Source organism: Zalophus californianus, chromosome 16, assembly GCF_009762305.2.
Source record: "Zalophus californianus isolate mZalCal1 chromosome 16, mZalCal1.pri.v2, whole genome shotgun sequence".
NCBI classification, from domain to species: Eukaryota; Metazoa; Chordata; class Mammalia; order Carnivora; family Otariidae; genus Zalophus; species Zalophus californianus.
The window spans coordinates 11513675-11536308 of NC_045610.1; the positions used below are offsets into that span (position 1 = coordinate 11513675).

The window sequence follows — 22634 nt, forward strand, 5'->3', positions numbered from 1 at the left end:
ATCTAACCAAGTCGAAATCAAAAAGGCTATTCATGAGGTGCAATCAAAAATGGGGGCACTAACTGGTAGGATAAATGAGGCAGAAGAAAGAATCAGCGATATAGAAGACCAAATGATGGAAAATAAAGAGGCTGAGAAAAAGAGAGAGAAACAACTACAGGATCACGAGGGCAGAATTCGAGAGATAAGTGATACGATAAGACGAAACAACATTAGAATACTTGGGATCCCAGAAGAAGAAGAGAGAGAGGGGCAGAAGGTATATTGGAGCAAATAATAGCAGAGAACTTCCCTAATGTGAGGAAGGAAACAGGCATCAAAATCCAGGAGGCACAGAGAACCCCTCTCAAAATCAATAAAAATAGGTCAACACCCCGACATCTAATAGTAAAACTTACGAGTCTCAGAGACAAAGAGAAAATCCTGAAAGCAGCTCGGGAGAAGAGATCTGTAACCTACAATGGTAGAAACATTAGATTGGCAACAAACCTACCCACAGAGACCTGGCAGGTCAGAAAGGACTGGCATGATATCTTCAGGGCACTAAACGAGAAAAATATGCAGCCAAGAATACTATATCCAGCTAGGCTCTCATTGAAAATAGAAGGAGAGATAAAAAGCTTCCAGGACAAACAAAAACTAAAGGAATTTGCAAACACAAAACCAACCCTCCAAGAAATATTGAAAGGGGTCCTCTAAGCAAAAAGAGAGCCTAAAAGCAGCATAGATCAGAAAGGAACACAGACAATATACAGTAACAGTCACCTTACAGGCAATACAATGGCACTCAATTCATACCTTTCAATAGTTACCCTGAATGTAAATGGGCTCAATGGCCCAATCAAAAGACACAGGCTATCAGATGGGATTAAAAAACAAGACCCATCGATATGCTGTCTGCAAGAGACTCATTTTAGACCCAAAGACAACCCCAGATTGAAAGTGAGGGGGTGGAAAACCATTTACCATGCTAATGGACACCAAAAGAAAGCTGGGGTGGCAACCCTTATATCAGACAAATTAGATTTTAAAACAAAGACTGTAATAAGAGATGAAGAAGGACACCATATCCTACTTAATGGGTCTATCCAACAAGAAGATCTAACAATTGTAAATATCTATGACCCTAACGTGGGAGCAGCCAATTATATAAGGCAGTTAATAACAAAAGCGAAGAAACACATTGACAACAATACAATAATAGTGGGGGACTTTAACACCCCCCTGACTGAAATGGACAGATCATCTAAGCAAAAGATCAACAAGGAAATAAAAGACTTTAAATGAAACACTGGACCAAATGGACTTTACAGACATATTCAGAACATTCCATCCCAAAGCAACGGAATACACATTCTTCTCTAGTGCCCATGGAACATTCTCCAGAATCGATCATCCTAGGTCACAAATCAGGTCTCAACCGGTACCAAAAGATTGGGATCATTCCCTGCATATTTTCAGACCACAATGCTTTGAAACTAGAACTCAATCACAAGAGGAAAGTCGGAAAGAACTCAAATACATGGAGGCTAAAGGGCATCCTACTAAAGAATGAATGGGTCAACCAGGAAATTAAAGAAGAATTTAAAAAATTCATGGAAACCAATGAAAATGAAAACACAACCGTTCAAAATCTTTGGGCAACAGCAAAGGCAGTCCTGAGAGGAAAGTTTATAGCAATACAAGCCTTTCGCAAGAAACAAGAAAGGTCTCAAATACACAACCTAACCCAACACCTAAAGGAGCTGGAGAAAGAACAGCAAAAAAAGCCTAAACCCAGCAGGAGAAGAGAAATAATAAAGATCAGGGCAGAAATCAATGAAATAGAAACCAAAAGAACAGTAGAACAGATCCACGAAACTAGGAGCTGGTTCTTTGAAAGAATTAACAAGATTGATAAACCCCTGGCCAGACTTATCCAAAAGAAAAGAGAAATGACCCAAATCCACAAAATCATGAATGAAAGAGGAGAGATCACAACCAACACCAAAGAAATACAAACAATTAGAAGAACATATTATGAGCAACTCTATGCCAGCAAATTAGATAACCTGGAAGAAATGGGTGCATCCCTAGAGATGTATCAACTACCAAAATTGAACCAGGAAGAAATAGAAAACCTGAAGACCTATAACCACTAAGGAAATTGAAGCAGTCATCGAAAATCTCCCAAAAAAAAAAAAGCCCAGGGCCAGATGGCTTCCCAGGGGAATTCTATCAGACATTTAAAGAAGAATTAATACCTATTCTCCTGAAACTGTTCCAAAAAATAGAAATGGAAGGAAAACTTCCAAACTCATTTTATGAGACCACCATTACCTTGATCCCAAAACCAGACAAAGACCCCATCAAAAAGGAGAATTACAGACCAATATCCTTGATGAACATGGATGCAAAAATTCTCACCAAAATACTAGCCAACAGGATCCAACAGTACAATAAAAGGATTATTCACCATGACCAAGTGGGATTTATCCCTGGGCTGCAAGGCTGGTTCAACATCCGTAAATCAATCAACGCGATACAATACATTAACAAAAGAAAGAACAAGAATCATATGATCCTCTCAATAGATGCAGAAAAAGCATTTGACAAAGTACAGCATCCTTTCTTGATCAAAACTCTTCAGAGTATAGGGATAGAGGGTACATACCTCAATATCATAAAAGCCACCTATGAAAAACCTACAGGGAATATCATTCTCAATGGGGAAAAGCTGAGGGCTTTTCCCCTAAGGTCAGGAACGCGGCAGGGATGTCCACTCTCACCACTGCTATTCAACATAGTATTAGAAGTCCTAGCCACAGCAGTCAGACAACAAAAAAATCAAAGGCATCCAAATCGGCAAAGAGGAAGTCAAACTCTCACTCTTTGCAGATGATAGGATACTTTATGTGGAAAACCCAAAAGACTCCACCCCAAATCTGCTAGAACTCATACAGGAATTCAGTCAAGTAGCAGGACATAAAATCAATGCACAGAAATCAGTGGCATTCCTATACACCAACAACAAGACAGAAGAGAGACAAATCAATCATTTACAATTGCACCCAAAACCATAAGATACCTAGGAATAAATTTAACCAAAGAGGCAAAGGATCTGTACTCAGAAAACTATAAAATACTCATGAAAGAAATTGAGGAAGACACAAAGAAATGGAAAAACGTTCCATGCTCATGGATTGGAAGAACAAACATTGTGAAGATGTCAGTGCTACCTAGAGCAATCTACACATTCAATGCAATCCCCATCAAAATGCCATCCACCTTTTCCAAAGAAATGGAACAAATAATCCTAAAATTTGTATGGAACCAGAAGAGACCCCGAATAGCCAGAGGAATACTGAAAAAGAAAAGCAAAGCTGGCGGCATCACAATTCCGGACTTCCAGCTCTATTACAAAGCTGTCATCATCGAGACAGTATGGTACTGGCACAAAAACAGACACATAGATCAATGGAACAGAATCGAGAGCCCAGAAATGGACCCTCAACTCTATGGTCAACTCATCTTTGACAAAGCAGGAAAGAATGTCCAATGGGAAAAAGACAGTCTCTTCAACAAATGGTGCTGGGAAAATTGGACAGCCACATGCAGAAGAATGAAACTGCATCATTTCCTTACACCACACACAAAAATAGACTCCAAATGGTTGAAAGACCTAAACGTGAGACAGGAGTCCATCAAAATCCTAAAGGAGAACACAGGCAGCAACCTCTTCGACCTCAGCCGCAGCAACTTCTTCCTAGAAACATCGCCAAAGGCGAGGGAAACCAGGGCAAAAATGAACTATTGGGATTTCATCAAGATAAAAAGCTTTCGCACAGCAAAGGAAACAGTCAACAAAACCAAAAGACAACCGACAGAATGGGAGAAAATATTTGCAAATGACATATCAGATAAAGGGCTAGTAACCAAAATCTATAAAGAACTTATCAAACTCAACACCCAAAGAACAAATAATCCAATTAAGAAATGGGCAGAAGACATGAACAGACATTTCTCCAAAGAAGACATCCTAATGGCCAACAGACACATGAAAAAGTGCTCAACATCGCTCGGCATCAGGGAAATCCAAATCAAAACCTCAATGAGATAGCACCTCACACCCGTCAGAATGGCTAAAATTAACAAGTCAGGAAACGACAGATGTTGGCGGGGATGTGGAGAAAGGGGAACCCTCCTACACTGTTGGTGGGAATGCAAGCTGGTGCAACCACTCTGGAAAACAGTATGGAGGTTCCTCAAACAGTTGAAAATAGAGCTACCCTACGATCCAGCAATTGCACTACTGGGTGTTTACCCCAAAGATACAAATGTAGGGATCCGAAGGGGTACGTGCACCCCAATGTTTCTAGCAGCAATGTCCACAATAGCCAAACTGTGGAAAGAGCTAAGATGTCCATCAACAGATGAATGGATAAAGAATCAGTGGTATATATACACAATGGAATATTATGCAGCCATCAAAAGGAATGAGATCTTCCCATTTGCAACGACGTGGATGGAACTGGAGGGTGTTATGCTGAGTGAAATAAGTCAACCAGAGAGAGACATGTATCATATGACCTCACTGATATGAGGAATTCTTAATCTCAGGAAACAAACTGAGGGTTGCTGGAGTGGTGGGGGGTGGGAGGGTTGGGGTGGCTGGGTGATAGACATTGGGGAGGGTATGTGCTATGGCGAGTGCTGTGAATTGTGCAAGACTGTTGAATCGCAGATCTCTACCTCTGAAACAAATAATGCAATATATATTAAGAAAAAAAAAGAAGAAGATAGCAGGAGGGGAAGAATGAAGGGGGGGAAATCGGAGGGGGAGACCAACCATGAGAGACGATGGACTCTGAAAAACAAACTGAGGGTTCTAGAGGGGAGGGGGGGTGGGGGGATGGGTTAACCTGGTGATGGGTATTAAAGAGGGCACATTCTGCGTGGAGCACTGGGTGTTATGCACAAACAATGAATCATGGAACACTACATTAAAAACTAATGATGAAATGTATGGTGATTAACATAACAATAAAAAATTATTTTAAAAAATTAACTCCAAATGGGTCAACCTAAATACAAGAGCTAAAACTGTAAGACTCTCAGAAGAAAACACAGAGGTAAATCTTAATGACTCTGGATTTGATGATGTTTTCTTAGAGCAAAAGCATGAGTAACAAAAGAAAAAAAAACATAAACTGGACTTCTTCAAAGTTAAAACCTTTTGTGCATCAAAGGACAACATCAAGAAAGTGAAAAGACAAACTACAGAATGGTGGGAAATATTTGCAAGTCACATATCTGATAAGACTAGTGTCCAGTATATATATATATAAAGAACTCCTGCAACTCAATAAAAGATAAACAGCCCAATTAAAAAATGGGCAAAGGATCTGAACAGACATCTATCCAAAAAAAGATATACAGGAGCACCTGGCTGCGTCCATTCATAGAGCATGTGGCTCTTGATCTCAGAGTCGTGAGTTTGAGCCCTACACTGGATGCAGAGATTACTTAAATAAACATTTTTTAAAAAGCACTAAGAAGACATACAAATGGCCAATAAACATATGAAAAGATGCTCAACATCATTAGTCACTAGGGGAATACAAATCAAAACCACAATGGGGTAACACTTTATAACCACTAGAATGGCTATAATCAAAAGATAAATGTAAGGATGTGATTGTGAAGAAACTGAAAATCTTATACACTCCTAGTTACAATGTAAGTGCTGTAGCCACCCTGGAAAATTGTTTGGCAGTTCCTCAAAATGTTAAATACAGAATTACCATATAATCAAGTAATTCCAAACCTAAGTATATATCTAAGAAATGAAACATATGTCCACAGTAAGAGCGTATGTCCACTTAGAAACTTGTACATGAATGTGCATAGCGCAGTATTCACAACAGTCAGAAGATGGAAATGACCCAAAGGTTCATCAACACAGGAATGGATAAATAGTGGTACATATATAATGGAATAATATTCGGCCTTGAAAAGGAATGAGGTCCTGATACATGCTACCGCGCTGATGAACCTCAAAAGCATTACGCTAAGTGAATGAAGCCAAACACAAAAGGCTGCGTATTGTATGGATCCCCTGTATATGAACGGCCCAGCGCAGATAAGTCCAGAGTCAGGAAGCACATGAGTGGCTGCCAGGGAACTGAGGAGGCAGGAATGGGGAATGATTACTTAACGAGTACAGGGTGTTCTTCTGGAGTGACAACAAAGCCTTGGACAGAGATGACAGTTGTACAACACTGCATGACTAAATGCCACCAAATTGTTTGTCTTAAACTGGTTAATTTTATGATACGTGGATTTCACCTCAATGAAAAAACACAAAACTAAATATGCCTGCTTATCTAGTCTCCCTAAGGAAAGCTACTGATTACAAAAGGAGAGATCTATATGAAACCAATACTAACAAATGGCCAGAATCCAGAACAAAAACCAGAATGCCTGTAGCTCAGATAGAAGCACACACAAAAATCAGTGAAGAACAAACAAAAGTGCATTAAGGGCCTTTTCACAGAACAGGAAATATATAGAGAGATGCTCAACTTCTTATGTCATCAGAGATCTATCCATTGAAGTGACACCAAGACACCACACCATAGCCATTCAACTGGCAAAAATCGTAAATTCCGGTAACGTAAGCACTGAAACAAGATGGATCCACAGACTATCTTGTTTCCCAGATGCTGGGAATGTAAGTTGGCATAACTGCTTTGGGAAAAATTAAAATACACACGCCATGCCACCTAGCAATGCTTCACTAGGTATATGGCGGCGATGTACGTCTGCCCTCGTACCACAGGAGACAGACAAGAGTGCTCGCGGGAGCACTACCACGACAGCAAAACCTTATGGATAAACTGTGATAAAGCCGCACGGTATCTCTCAGTAGTCAAAATGGATGCACTGTGACACACGATATAGAGGAAGCTTAGTGATGTCACATCAAGCGAAAAATTCCCCTCAAATGACACGATTTGATTCATTTTCTATAAAGTTAAAAAAATATATATTTTGTGTGTTTTTGTCTTTGAAGAGCATCTCTATGTGGATATACATATGAGATGAGGCCATATACAAAGGAAATTAAGAGAAGGACAAAACGAGATTCAGGACAGTGGCTCCCTCAGGTGGAGGAAGCGGGGGGGGGGGGGTGCAGGGGAGGGATGTGACGGAAAAGGACCAGAGAGTGGATGTCAGTTATGACGCATCTAGTTTTCTCGCTGGGTGGTGGGATCACGGATGCCGACCACTACAGATGGATGGACAGAGAGAGGCAGAGCAATGGATACACAAACGAGGGCCAGGTCCACACATGGACCAAGGATGAGAGTTACGTGTCATGATCACAACTAGTCCAATTCTAGGTACCTAAGGGCCCAAAGAAAACACAGCAATTTTAAGAGCTTAGCAAAAGAAATAAATTACATACTAAGAATTTTAAAATACACTGAATTACATCTATTAAAGTAAATAGTATTTTATTATTTTTTTAAGATTTTATTTATTTATCTGAGAGAGAGAGAACAGAGGGAGAGTGAGAGGGAGAAGCAGGGGACTCGATCCCAGGACCCTGAGATCATGACCTGAGCCGAAGGCAGACGCTTAACTGAGCCACCCAGGCGTCCCTACTTTATTATTTTATTATTATTTTTTAAGTAGGTTCCATGCGAGGCTCCGTGGAGCCCAATACAGGGCTGGAACTCATGATCCTGAGATGAAGAGAGAGATGTTTCACCAACTGAGCCATCCAGGCACCGCAGGAAATAATACTTTAAGCAGAATACATCAAGTTTTAACCCTTTACAGACAGCCCAAGGAAGTGGAAATGTATCTTTTCAACCTTAACCAGAATGTTAATATGCTGAAGTTTGAGCTAGCTTACCTCTTCTTGAATATACTGCAGTAAGAAGGGAGAAGCTCTTAAATTATCAACAGGAATATTGAAGAAGCCTTGAATTTCCTTCTGGTGTAAATCCATAGTAATGAGATGAGTTAGACCTTTGGAAACAAAGCAGACACAAACACATGAATAGTTAAACAACCAGTCACAGGGTATGAACTAAGCATATATAAAATACGATACAATACACAATAGCTATTTAAAAAATTGCTCTCTCGGGCGCCTGGGTGGCTCAGTTGGTTCAGCGACTGCCTTCGGCTCAGGTCATGATCCCGGAGTCCCGGGATCGAGTCCCGCATCGGGCTCCCTGCTCGGCGGGGAGTCTGCTTCTCCCTCTGACCCTCCCCCCTCTCATGTACTCTCCCTCTCTCATTCTCGCTCTCTCAAATAAGTAAATCTTAAAAAAAAAAAAAAATCTAAAAAATAATTGCTCTCTCATCAAAAAGACTCAGTATCTTTATTTCTCAGATTCTTCAGTTCAATGAGACTGTGAGAGAACAGAAAATATATATAGTGGTCTCTGCCCCCTGGTTCCTGACACAGGACTCCTAGAACCCTTGTGAATTCCTAAGTGATAAGAGCGCTAGGAGCACCTTTTATTCTGATAAGGTGACTCCCAGTGGGCTCTTGGAGGGGGAGACCAAGAAAGACCAAGGCATAATTAGAAGTTAGGAATTTTCAGGCCTCACCTCCCATTCTCCAGAGAGGGGAGAGGGGCTGGAAATGGGGTTAATAATTGATTGAGGAAGCAGAGGCTTCGGGAAGCTGTGAGGTTGGAGGTGAACAGGTGGAGATGCTGGGAGACTGGTGCATGTAAAGAGGTCACAGGCTCTGCAGCCCTCCCCACATCCTGTCCCCTCTTATCTCTTCCATCTGGATGTTCATCTGTGTTCTTTATCGTATGCTTTTACGATCAAGTGGCAAGCAGTAAGTGAACAGTTCTCCTGAGTTCTGTGAGCTGCTCTGGCAAATTAATCGAATCGGAGGAGTGGGTCCTGGAAACCTCTGATTTACAGCAGATTGGTAGACACACAGGTTGACAACTTGGTCTTGCAGTTGGCATGGGGAAGGGGCCGTCTTGTGGGACTGAGCCCTTAACCTGTGGGATCTGACACTATCTCCAGAATTTAGTTAAACTATAGGATACCTAGCTGGTATTCTCATGGAGAATTGCTAAGTGTAGGGAAAACCCCCTACACACTTGGTGACCAGAAGTGTCAGAAGTGACATCTGTGTGTGAGTAGAAGAGACACTTGGGAGGTGAATGGGCTTTTCCCTACTGAAAAGGGAAAGACTTAAGTGATTTTCTTACACCAAGATACATAATTTCCACACCAATTTATAGTTTTTTAAAATAGCAAAGATAATACTAATGAAGAAATGTCTCTGATAATTGGAAAAGTTTTAAAAAAGCAAAACTTGCCCAAAAGAGCAGGAAAGTCAACCTGGTGGCCCAGCCAGGATGAAGGCCAGAAGAGAAGAAGAGCAGAATCTTTCTGGACGGTTCGGTGAGCTAGCCTGCTCCCTTCAGCCAGCTTTTAAAACTCTGAAGACTTTTCAACAGGTTATACTGTTGAGGTGGCTGGGCTTCGGGTTCCATCAAATTTGTGTATTTTTTCTTTCTTTTTTTTTTTTGCCTGCTTTGTAACGCTACAGTAGAAATTTTATTCCACAGTAAGTGTCTGTGTTCAAATGCAGTGAAATGGGGGCTGTCTTGTCCTTTCCTCTCTGGGCCAGTACTCTGGGATATGTGGCCTCTAGAGTCACCTACACACACACACACACACACACACACACACAGTAACGCCTCTGAAGGTTATAGAAACAAGGGGGAGACACTTAGGACGTGACCTGAAAATACACAACACAAAATAACACATATGGTTTGCAAAATATGCCAATCCATCCTGGACGAGACTAAAAGTTGTTGCCGTGTTAGAGTGCTTGGTTCCAAAAATGCCTTTTTCCCCTTCAAAAACGACTTCGATGCAATTTTAATTTGTCATTTCAATGTAATTTTTTAAACTAAGACCTTAGGGAAAAATAAGTTGTTCTCCTTAACTTAGTGTTTTAGGGAGTTGGGAACAGAAGAGAATTCTCTGCACTGCTTTCTCATTATAAATTAGCTGTCTTTAAAAATGGTCTTTTTTCGGGGCACCTGGGCGGCTCAGTCGTTAAGCGTCTGCCTTTGGCTCAGGTCATGATCCCAGGGTCCTGGGATCAAGTCCCACATCGGGCTCCCTGCTCAGTGAGAAGCCTGCTTCTCCCTCTCCCACTCCCCCTGCTTGTGTTCCCTCTCTAGTTGTCTCTCTCTCTGTGTAAAATAAATAAATAAAATCTTCTTTATTTTTTTTTAAGATTTTTATTTATTTATTTGAGAGAGAGAATGAGAGAGAGCGAGAGAGTACATGGGAGGGGGGGAAGGTCAGAGGGAGAAGCAGACTCTCCGCCGAGCAGGGAGCCCGATGCAGGACCCAACCCCAGGACTCCAGGATCATGACCTGAGCCGAAGGCAGTCGCTTAACCAACTGAGCCACCCAGGCGCCCCTAAAATCTTTTTTAAAAAAAAGGAGTTTTTTCTTCTTAGAGTTCTAATTTAGTTAAGACAAGGGGTTACAATGTCTAAGGTAAAAATCAAACACCCAGGCCCAATAAATGTCAAGTATCTGCTGTTCTCACCAGCTTTGCACATCATCGAAGCCAGCAATTTAGAGACAATGGAGCCTCTTTTTCTCATCTTGCACTGTTTGCTGTAAGGAAAGTAGGGTATCACGCCGATAATGCTTTTGGCACAAGAGGTCTTACATGCGTACACCATGATCAGGAGCTCCATGATGGTGGTGTTCACGTCCCTGCATCCCAAGAACGTAAGACACGTGATTAGTATCTCCCTGTCCCCACAAAGTGGCAGCAATGTGCTCCTCGTGCCTCTACCGGGACCTAAGGCTCGAGACACAGAAAAGGCATGAACATTCCCTCACGCCAATGACCCTACTTCCTTTTTCCCTGAAAGAAGAACCCAGTCAGAAGGGAGAGGTTCCACGGGCTCCCACCGCCATGTGTAGCCGCACCCCACAAGTCGGCCTGCCCTCCGCCATCAGAGACAAACCTTCCACACCAAAGTTACTCTGCAATTAGCCCTCCCGATGATGCCCTAAACACCCCCCGCGCCCCCCAACTCCTCCCCAGGCTACTGGAAGATAGGGCTCCAGCCATTCTCCCTCTCTTGTGTCCGCCATCAGCTTGGTACACTCCCCTGGCTTATACCCATCGGCCTAGAAACACTGTTGTTCCATTAGAAATGACTGGTGGCCACTCTTCCCACTGCCCTATTTCTTTGCTCCCCTGTGTGTACATCTCAAGACAGCTGTCCACGCTCACCATCTCGCTCTCTCCCAAACACGGGCCAGTCCGGGTCATCCACGACCCCCATGCGCCTAGATCCAAGGACAATTCTCCTGTTCCTCTCACCTGAGCCGCGGGCAGCAGCTCCCACAGCTGCTTACCCTGCTTGGCCCACCTGGCTTCTAGAACTTCCTCGCTGTTCTCCTGTTCTGCCCTACTTGGCTTCTCTGGCTGGTTCCCCTCCTCCCCCCCTTCCTGCCCTACACTCATTCATGTGCGCCCCCTTTGGCCTCCCCTTAGCCCTTGGGCTTCTCATCTAGTTTCACAGCTTTCTAGAAGCTGGAGGAGACTCCAGGTCACAGCCTCAGGCCAAGCTTCTCTTCTCAACTCCAGTCCAGCAACACTTTTAGTGTCCTAAAATGAAAGATAAGATGTATCTGACAACATCAAATCTCAACGTTAACTATTTCATAAAGACCCCGGTGGCCAGGCTCTCCGGCAGCCTGGCAAGACTAAGAATCCCTGAGTTCACACAAGGTCACGGTTCGGGACAATGCAAAATGAGACATGCAGACAGTTTTAGCTATGGGAATAAGAAACCAACAAGAGGCGGGGCAGAATGATAAGTATTGAAATAAACCAAAAAGAAAGAAAAGGAATGGAAGGACCTGGAAACACGCAGGACGTCATGGGCCACGCTGTTGAAGCCCTGAATCCTACGTCCAGTTTGGCCTTCAAGGGCCCACTTATTCCCTTGTGTAAGGCAAGCGACTTCTGTGCATTTATCCACACGGATTCACACGTGTCTGTAAGGAGATCAAAGTACCGCAGACACCCAGGAGCCAGCAGCAGAGTAAATCGTAAGTCGTTCTGTGCTCTGCGCTTTCCCCACCCCAGTGCTGGAAGGTAGTGGGCAGGTGTGGGCACAGGGGAGCTCCCCACTAGCACCCCGGCCCTTCAGCTGGCCGGGGAAAGAGGACAGCGGTGGCAGGGGCCGCAAGAACTCGGTGCCTCCTAGCCCAGGAGCATCCTCTGCCAAGGATGCTAAGTGGCACAGAGGAAATGAAACAAGGGAACCTCAGCAAAGGCCAGCCACCCCCTCCCTTCGTCAGGTCACACACACTCCTAGGAAGGCTTGTGATGCAACAAAAGGTCCGTTCAACTCGTCTTTCCCGAAGAGCCAGGTGGCTACGAGATTTCATCTCCATGAACCAAAGACCAGGACAGATGTTCAAAATAGAAGTGAAAGTATCTGTGTTCCGTGTCTAAATGCTCCTGAAACGTGGCTCTTCTTCCCCCTCCTTGGTATTTGTTATACGTATAAACGCAGATCTGACATGCAGCAAAATTTAGAACCTCTAAGCTAAAAAATGATGCCCTGTACAAACTGACTTCCAGACATTATTAAAAACCGAGTGAAGCACTTTCATATACAGAGGCATGTGGCATGTGGGGACATCTCAGATGTGGACAGCATGGTCCTTGATCGAACACGACACCTCACTGCACTGACTCCTCCACACCGAGCTCACACGGCTGAGGCCTTGACAATTTCCAGAACATACGTTTGTCAAACGTCACACCACACAGGAATACATATTCCTTCAATACGTTATTCTTTTATCTTCTCCACTCATTTAATCTACACAACAAAATAAGAACTGGGGATCATTTTTTAAATTGCCTGCAGTCAAAGCTTTAAGAACCCCAAGTAAGTAAACACCTCTCCTCCTGCCTTTTTTGGGGAACTAGCAGAGCTTCCCTCCAAGTTTTATCAAATCCTGGCTATTGAGAGGCAATGTAATGGGTTCTATAATCATTAAGAACCTCCACTCCAAGACTTGGTTACTTCCACTCTTCAAGAACATGAAAGAACACGTAGAAGTCCGCACTTATGTCAGAAAAATTAGTAGAGTAAGACATACCAATTTTCAAATGCTCATAACTCTTCCTGTCCAGTCAGCTCTTATTATTCTAAACACTTGTGCCCAGAAAGAAAAACCCAGAGAGCGACACTGCGTCTGTTGGATAAGGACTCACTTTGAGACAGTTTGGATGATGAAAACATCTTTTCCCCTCACGGATTCTTGAATCTGTACTCTTGTTTCTGGCAGGAAAAGGAAAAAAGGGGGGCAGGGATGAAAAAGACATATAACTTATGTTTTTTAAAATACATAAAACATCTGTTTCATCCCCAATGTTATAAAATATGGAAACTGGAACTGTTAAAGAAACTCATGAGGTTTTAGGTGCTGTAAAGGATAATGAACACACTGGCATTAATCACACTTTTCATTTTTTTTTAGAGAGGCGGAGAGAGGGAGGGGAGGGAGAGAGGGACAGGGAGAGAGAGGCTCTCAAGCAGGCTCCACGTCCAGCACAGAGCCCGACACAGGGCTCGATCTCATGACCCTGACATCATGACCCGAGCCGAAATCAAGAGTTAGACACTCAACCGAATGAACCATCCAGGTGCCCCTAACCACATTTTTTAAACATGTCAGGTTACGTTACGTGCTTCAAAAAGAATTCCATTTCTGACTTGGAATAAGTAAACCTACCCTTCTTACTTCTCTCATATAGGCAGTGAGTGCTGTGCCACGCTGAGCACAGTATCTCTAAGGGAAATTACTCATTCATAAAACCAGCACAATTAAGAACTTACTAGGCAGGATGCCTGGGTGGCTCAGTCAGTTAAGTGTCTGCCTTTGGCTCAGGTCAGGATCCCAGGGAGCCTGCTTCTCCCTCTGCCTGCCACTCCCCCTGCTTGTGCTCTCATGTGTGCTCTCTCTCTCTGACAAATAAAAAAGTAAAATCTTTTTAAAAAAAGAACTTATTAGGCAATGTTATAATAATGCTATGAGAGTAAACATAAATAAGGTCCAACATCCCTACTCTCAAAAAATGTGTGATCAGCCACAATTAGACAAATGCAGAATGGGACATTCTTCAAAGTCAATGTCACACAAAGAAAGAACTGTTCTAGATTAGGAGAAACTAAAGAGATAAAAAAAACATATTTCTTGAGCCAAGAATCCTGGTTTGAAAAAACAAAAAATCCAGCTATAAAAGGCTCTCCAGGACAACTAGGGAAATTTGAATAGAGACTAGATATTAGATAATTAGAAAACAGTCATTAATTTCTTTAAGTGTGACAACAATAGTGTACTCATGCGGGAGAAAGTGCTTATTCTTGAGAAGCATAGTGAAGCGTTCAGGGCTTAAGTGACTTGGTGCCTGCAACTTACTTTCAAAAGGTTCCACACATATGTATCTATATTGCAAAATCACACCTGTTGAATCCAAGTAGCAGACATACACATGGATATTCAATGCACTATTCTCTCAACTTCTTTATAGGTCTGAATATTTTCATTCAAAATGTTGGAAAAAACAGAATACATGTTTACAAAGGAATGTGGTACCAAGGAAAGAAAATGAGCTTTAGAGTCGGGGAGATCTGGGTTTGAATCCTGACTCTGCTACTTTGGGGACCTCGTTCTTTGATCACCCCTGAGCGCGATTCTTCAGTATCTGCTAACAGTGAGAAATCCACAAATGTCAGTTCCTGTCTTACTTCCCAATAGACACCAAGTATTTTCTCTGCCTTCATTCATGAACGCGAAGGATGAACCAAACTCCTCCTGGGCCTTCTGCTACCAGTTCTTCCTTACCCCCCCTTCCAGACTACACAAAGGATATCACGCAATCCGCTTTAGTAGCAGATTAAATCATTTGCAGTTTAGAAAAGTCCGAGCTCAGCACGGGGTCTGTTTGAGATTCTCCCTCCCTCACCCTTTTCCCTTCCCACTTGGTGTGCTCTCTCTCTCTCAAATAAATAAATCTTAAAAAAAAAAAAAAAAGGAATAACAACCAATTAACACTGTGGCCACACGGGGTTTTCTCGTTCCGCCCAAGGGGACATAAACTCAGACAACTGCTGAATTTCCATTCAGTGGACCAGTTGCATGCATCTCTGCGGTTTTTACTGGATGAGGTCTGAGAGCTGGAGTTCAAGCCCCACACACTCTATACCCACTTGGTATCAGTAAGAGCTAAAGCAGCACTCTCACCACCTTGCCCACCCGACTTCGTGCGGAACTAACCGGCCACTGGGTCCAACTGTTTCAAGAGTGGAGGATGAGGGACTGAGCCAGCATGTCACATTCCATAAAAAGATCAACGTAACACATGTCCAAGATAGCTCACCTCTGTTAGGTTCCTGGTAAACCTGCACTTTGCCCATCTCCACCCCCAGCCGCCTAGAGAAGAGAAGGGGGGGGGGGGGGGGAGTTGAAAAGATAATAGAGACATGATCCATCCAACATCTTTATAATTTGAGGATGCTTCAGAAATTCATAAAAAGATAAAGCAAAATAAAATAGAGGCACTCTTATTATAAAACTGAAAGCGGATATGCTACTGGTTCTGTCACTCCGTTACCTAACCCCCCACGGCCACCCCACGCCAACCCCAAGAAGGCCTCCGGAGTCCTGCTCAGCCTGCCTCACTGACCATTTCCCTGTGCCCTCTGCCCTCCAGCCGTGCTCCTGGTCTATACCAACACCTCCTGCTGCACACCTCAGGGACTTTGCACCTTCTGTCCCCTCTGCCTGGTGGGTTTCTCAAGTCACATACCATCCCCTAGGTTTAAAAGGCACCCAAGTCCCCAAGCTAAAGCAGAACAAATCTTTCACGCTGTTTTCTTCACACTATCTATCACCACCAGAAATTTTGTTTTGTTGACTTCCTTCTTGCCTGGCTCCACAACTAAATATAAAAAGGAAGGATCCTGACTGGTTCGTTCACCGTTAATCCCCAATATCTAGATCAAGGCCTAGTACCCACCCAGGAGGGTGGTTCGATCTTTATTGGGTTTTTTTTAATGTAAATTTTGTTAGTTAACATACAGTGCAATATTGGTTTCTGGCGAAATTTTATTTAATAAATAACTAAAACTATACTGGACTGTAATCTAGATAAACTATTTTCATAGAGAATACACTCCACTGTTCTTTATAGTCAAGTAATTCTATACACGTGTGGCACCGAACACAACCCCTGGCACTCATGAGGACTCAATAAACGTCCGTTTAACAAACATGTAGGGGATTACGACAGTTTTACAAAAAGGTTAGCCCTTAATATATAGATGATACACAGATTAACTACAAGATATCCGCTCTTGAGTTGAACAATCAGTGCTCTTGCAATCATCAAATTTAAAACACCACATAATGAATATGGATTTTAATGGTACGATTATAACTCACTCGGCAATCTTCTTCGAGAGCTCCATACACGATGAATTAGAATTTGCTGAAAACAACACCAGACCTCCTTTGGTTATGTTCATCTTGGTTTCTAATTCAGGTGGCGCCACACAAAACATCAAAACCTTCTTGGTTTTCCAATTCTCAGAGCCTAGGAGGATTAAAAGTATATTAACAACTGCCAGAGAATATTAAATTCACCTGAATGAACTTTTTTTTTTTAAATAGCAAATGACTTAAGCTGAAGGAGATTAGTGTTCACCATCATGGAGTCTCTTATGTTACATCTATGTATGGACAAATAAAAAGTTCGTTTGGATTTTAGGGTTCCTAATTTATGGAAATATGTTATATGATTTAATTAGTTTTCATGACCACTGGGAATAAATGATAAACTTACAAGAAAGGTGGAGCTGAAGAGCTCAGTGTTTTACTGTTTTGCTGCTTAAAGTCAATTATGGACAACCTCCTTTTATTCTCTGACAACAAAATTCCTCCTGGATTAACACACAGAAAAATGGCAGAGCCATTAGCAAGGACATGGACTGATGGACCCTTAAATAATGAATAAATAACCCATCTATGCCCATTATATTTTCCTATAATAACTATTTACCCCAAAGCCCTCCCCTGGCCTATCAGCTGCCTAATGCCCTGAGCAACGTCCAAGGCAGACCTTGCCTGCATTTTCCTGAACTGCAAGAAAAGGCCGACCAAAAAATAACCCTGAGGGGAAGTGAGCAGACCACCCAACTGACAGGCAGCAGGGCACAGACAGAAAAGCCCCCGGCCTCAAAGTCATCAGAGGTGAGGTGGTCATCCCACATTCACGTGCCCTCCCACCTTCCACTCTCTGGGTTGTGTCCTTATCACCCAAGGAAGGTGCAGGACTTAGGTGCCCCAGCAACAGTCTCGAAGGCCACGGGGGCATGGGGGCACCTTCCCAGCAAGCACACTGCGCTTCCTCGGGTGCAGCTTTACTTGGGATGGCCCCAGGGAAGGCCGGTGGAGATTACGAAGAGAGATGAAGCTGAGCGGCTCTTTTTTGCTGTTCTTCCATTTTAATTACAAGAGTAATACACAAACGCATTCTCCTTGGGAAAATTGGAACGAGGACCGTTTAGGCTAAAGTCCACCAGCCCCCGTCCCAGGCCCCTTCCCACCCACCCTCCCAGAATGGACGGTTCTTCTTAGTTTCATACAGATACCATCAGACCTTTACGCATTCACACGTGGCCCTCCCCTCATAAAAAGATAGGACAAAAATACATTTCTAACATTAAAAAAAATCATCGTACAAATGTATCTATCATCCTTTCTGTTAAACGATATGTTCTGACAACCCGGGGTTACAAAATATATGCCCATCTTGTCCTTTTTAACTGCTGCCAATACTCCATGGTACTGGAGGTGCCTCATTTAGCAGGTCACCACCCTAAACAGGCCTCCTAGCGCATATGTGCGTCTCTCTGCAGTAACTGCAAGAGAACCACTGGGGCCTGGGGATGGTGCAATTTACAGGTACAGCAGCACTAGCAGGCTAGGGTTTCCCCACAGAGTGCCTCTTGTGGGAAATGTGGAGCAGGGCAATGAAATTTACCTACAGCCTGTGAATTACAAACAGAAACGCAGGCACAAATGGCCAAAGCCCTAAGGAGACCAAGGAGGACTGGTGGTGCCTACCATGGAAGGTGGCTCAGGAGCAGGGATTAGCCAACTACAGTCCACGGGCCAAACCAGGTCCCTCCTAATGCTATTTCTGTACATAAAACTGTATCGGAACACAGCCACACTCACTGCCTACAAACTGTCTATGGATACAATGATAGAGTTGAGTGCCGGCCATAAAGCTGAAAAAGAGCTGATTATCTGATCCTCTACAGAAAGTCGGCTGACCCCTGCTTTATGGCATAGTGTGGGGCAGAGTGGCTGGTATACATGAAAGAACGTTCGCAATACTCAAAGTTGGAAGAGATCTTAAGTATCTTCCGACACTGTCTCTCAACCAATATACGTGTGTTCAGGAACACAGGGTACAGGTCTGGAAGAGGAAACTCATTTTCCTGTAGTTAGAAGTACAGGCTTTGGAGTCAAACTCATGTTTGCATCTTGGCTCCTACTTAGCTCCCTGAGAGGCCCTGCATAAACTAATCTTAGTCTCAGTTCCCTCACCCATACAATACATGAATACGGCCCTTACAGGGTCGCTGTAAAATTAATTTCTGTACAGCACTTAACAAAGTGTCCCACATAGAGGATCTGCTTGGTAAATGGAAGCTACATAGGAATCAACTGTTAATATTTTGGTTTTCTCCGGAACAAGTACAGTAATACACATGGGGTGGCCCTCTTTTTATACCCCCCAATCTTCAAATAAGAAGATTCTTAAAGTACCACAGTGTTCTTGAGAGGGCCTGGAACACTCAGAAGCATCTGAGGGCAGAAAGAGCTCTTAGAGGTCAATCGGCCCAACTACAGGACTCCAAGAAACCACTCCAGGCGCTTGAAGAGCTCCGGAGACTGATGCCCACATCCTGAGGGCCCATCCATTCCAAACTCTTCTTAGAATATGCTGAACTTCCTCTCCCTGCAGTCGCCACTCCCTGGTCCTTGCCCTTCCCTTGATAATTTACAGCAAACATCAAATTCCTTTGCCGCAGGGCAGTGCTCCACCTATCTCTAGATGGCTCTCTTAGCTCTGTGTATATTCTCTCCTCCAAGCTACTTCCTGGAACCTTTCCTTACTGGTCATAGTTTAAATGCCCTTCACCACTGACTGTGGCCACTTAAGTCCCGGTCTTCAGGTATCAGGTTTCTGTAACTGAAACCTAACCTGAGACTACCCTCAGAAATGGCACCAGAAGGGGAGTCCATGTGGAAATTGGTTATCGATACAGTCATGTTCTGTGACCATTCATTCTACAAGATGTTCAAAACTAAGGGCTGTTGCTAGCTTTGGTTCTCCTTTTCCCTACTGGAAATGGAAGTTGTGCTCTTTACCAAGCTTCAAGAAAAGTGAGTTTTAAAAGATTATCCTCAGAAACATAATCACCAGGATGGGGCTGGCAGGAGGCTCATTAGCACAAAGCTTCAGTGCGAAATGGAATCCACAAACTACAGTTGCTTTTACATTTATCCTAAATTTACTCTAGAATGTGTGAGAATTATTTATACGTATGAATACACACCCTTTTCAGAGACTCTCGGCCCCTTTCAAAAAGCAAATCCTACTCCTCTTTGAATGAGATCTGACAACCTATTAGGTCTCATGGATGAATCCACACTGAAAGACCACTTGCTTTGGATGTTGCCAGCAGTCATTTAAAAACCACTTCTCCATATTTTGGATGAGGAAGGCTCGCATTAGAGCATGATGCTTTCCCTCCAAAGAGCCCACTGTACAAACACCTCCTATCTAAAGATGCTGGAGTAGGAGTGTGAAGTCTTGGGTCTGTCTTCCACAGTCCCTAGCTACCAGTCCTTGGGTAGGTCCCTTGGTCAGGCCTGCGCCTCTCCCTTCCTGACAAGAGAGATAGATGCTTGGTAAAATCAGCTTCCTCCACCAGAATTTAAGGTCTGGGACAGCAGAGATTTTTTTTCTCACCATTACGTCCTCTGCTGTACAACCAGAGCCTAGTACCTGGCACATCGAAGAGGCTCAGTGATATTTGTCAAACAGCAAACATCTGTTGAGTAAAGTCTGACCTGGATGAGCTGCAATGATTAACAAATGGAACTAGAAGGCAACCTAAAGCCCAATGATTATTTTTATTAGTGATGTCCCTCAAAAAAAAAAATGCTTTTTATATCACTGCTGAAGAGAATTAGTAGGGCAAAAGCCTAAGCTGAGTGGCTGGGTGATAGACACTGGGGAGGGTATGTGCTATGGTGAGCGCTGTGAATTGTGCAAGACTGTTGAATCACAGACCTGTACCTCTGAAACAAATAATGCAATATATGTTAAAGAAAAAAAGAAGAAGATAGCAGGAGGGGAAGAATGAAGGGGAGTAAGTCGGAGGGGGAGACGAACCATGAGAGACGATGGACTCTGAAAAACAAACTGAGGGTTCTAGAGGGGAGGGGGGTGGGGGGATGGGTTAGCCCGGTGATGGGTATTAAAGAGGGCACGTTCTGCACGGAGCACTGGGTGTTATGCACAAACAATGAATCATGGAACACTACATCAAAAACTAATGATGTAATGTATGGTGATTAATATAACTAAAAAATTTTTTTAAAAATTTATAGGAAAAAAAAAGCCTAAGCTGAATTAACCTCTTTGCCTCTGTGATCCCAGACACTTTGCCCGTTTCCCCATCAGCATGTTTTCTTACAGCAAACATCATTTTCTGAGTGCTCTGAATTCTTACGACAACTCAATAAAGCAGGCACCAGATGAGGACCCATTTCACACATGGGGAAATGAGGCTTTGAGATGAAGAAACGTGCTCAAGCCTGCATGGCCTCCAAGCAGCAGACATTAGCTCAGTTTCAGTCTGACTTGGAGCACACAGTTGTACGCACAGCTTGTCTCTCAACAGCACAGAAAATGACTGGACTCCCCTGCTCAATCTGGCATTACCGTGAGCAGGATCGGACAAACATCCAGATTTTGAAAAAGGTCTACAGCAAACATGCTTGTTTAGGAAACAATTGATACCAAGTGTTAAAGAACACAACACAGAACTTTGATTCAGTATTTCCCCTTTTGGGAATTTATACCAAGGGGAAGAAAGAAAAAGCCATATATGCTCAATGATGGTCACTGCAAGATTTTTTTAAGAGCAACACGGGACATGTAGAAAGGATCCGTAATGGGGTAATTAAGTAAAATTCTGAATATATATTCAACACAATAAAAACGGTAATAAATCTCCGGGACTATGCAGAAGTCCTTAAGTAAGAGCAGAATTTCATCTCATCAAAACTGGGTGACAACGGTTTAGACCAGGTCAGGATAGGAATACGGACAGGAATAAGGGTATGATTCAGTGGAGTTCAATAATGTGACTGAATTATTTTTATTTGCGCATTTAAATCTTTTAAACATTAGAAATCACACTTCCTCATGCCCCAAATCCCCATTCCGCATTTCCTTATTCTCTGTAAAAGCTACACAACCTAAACTGCGCCAGTATCAAAATAAAGGGGGAAAAAAATCCTGATCATCAATGTAATATACTGGGGGAAAACATTTTATCGTAAAATAAGACCTAAAAATTACATCAAGGTCCTCCCTCCTGGGTGAGTTCTGGGTGGAACAAAAAAAAAAATAAAAATAAAAAAACCGGCTATAGGGTAAGAAATGTCTGCGACGAGCAAGGCCAGTCAACTTAACATCAGGGGCCGTGTCGGATTAGGGGCCGGAGATGGCTGGGCTGGAGGCTTATTTTCTGAGCCGTCCGGCCGCAGCTCCCATAATTAGGGCTCGACTCCCAACGGCGCCTGAGCGGGGTAACCCCGGGGCCCGCGCGCAGGGCCCGGGCCCCGCGGACTCCGGACGGGAGAGGAGGGAGGGAGGAAGGGGGCGGCTGCGGGCGCGAGGCCGGGGTCGCCTCGCTGTACCCCCCCCCAGCCGCCGCCCCGGGACCGCGCGACCCGTCCGCCAGCCGGCGCCGCGGGGCTCCCCGCCCCTTGCACCTGCGCCCCGCAGTGCCGGAGCCCGCCGGTCCGCGCCGCCACTCGTCGCTGGCTCCCGCCCGCCTACCTGGCCCCGACCCCAGCCCCGGCCCCGCCGCAGCCTCGGCTGCCGAAGGAAGAAAGCGCCGGCTCTCCAGACGGCTTCTCTAGGAGCAAAATGGCGACTCCATGCGCAAGAACGGCGTCCGCGGCGACTGCGAGGCCTGTGGGCGGGGCAGAGGGCGGGGCCGGGAGCCGGGATTGCGGAGGCACCTGGCTTGGGGCCGTGGGCGTGGCCCACCCGAGGGGCGGAGCGCGGCCGAAGGGCCGGGCTAGAGGGGTGGGGCCAGGCCGGCACAAGAGGCGGAGATGGGCGGGGCTGAGCCTCATTGGGCCCCTTGGACGCGGCTATCCCCCAGGTGGCTGTGAATGAGAGCGAGCTTGTGGAATCACAGATGTCTGGGTTCGAGTCTTTA

General features: G+C 44.1%; 1 protein-coding gene across 6 annotated transcripts in view; it reads right to left on the reverse strand.

Annotated features, from left to right (window-relative positions):
* Positions 1–22394, reverse strand: part of PRPSAP2 (phosphoribosyl pyrophosphate synthetase associated protein 2) — a 57404-nt gene extending 35010 nt beyond the window's left edge. For 3 of the 6 annotated variants that reach the window (XR_003515314.2, XM_027567651.2, XM_027567648.1), the window contains exons 1-7: positions 22247–22386; positions 16940–17036; positions 16540–16690; positions 15476–15528; positions 13307–13373; positions 10601–10773; positions 7904–8019 (exon numbers count right to left, since the gene is read on the reverse strand). Coding sequence is in view for 5 of the 6 variants with exons in the window: in XM_027567651.2 (XP_027423452.1) it covers positions 7904–8019; positions 10601–10773; positions 13307–13373; positions 15476–15528; positions 16540–16658 (528 nt within the window). In the remaining variant the exon portion in view is untranslated. Of the gene's footprint in view, positions 1–7903; positions 8020–10600; positions 10774–13306; positions 13374–15475; positions 15529–16539; positions 16691–16939; positions 17037–22179 lie in introns of those variants that run through there. The other 3 variants (XM_027567649.1, XM_027567650.1, XM_027567652.1) reach the window with 3 other exon arrangements.
* Positions 22395–22634: the final 240 nt, after the last annotated feature.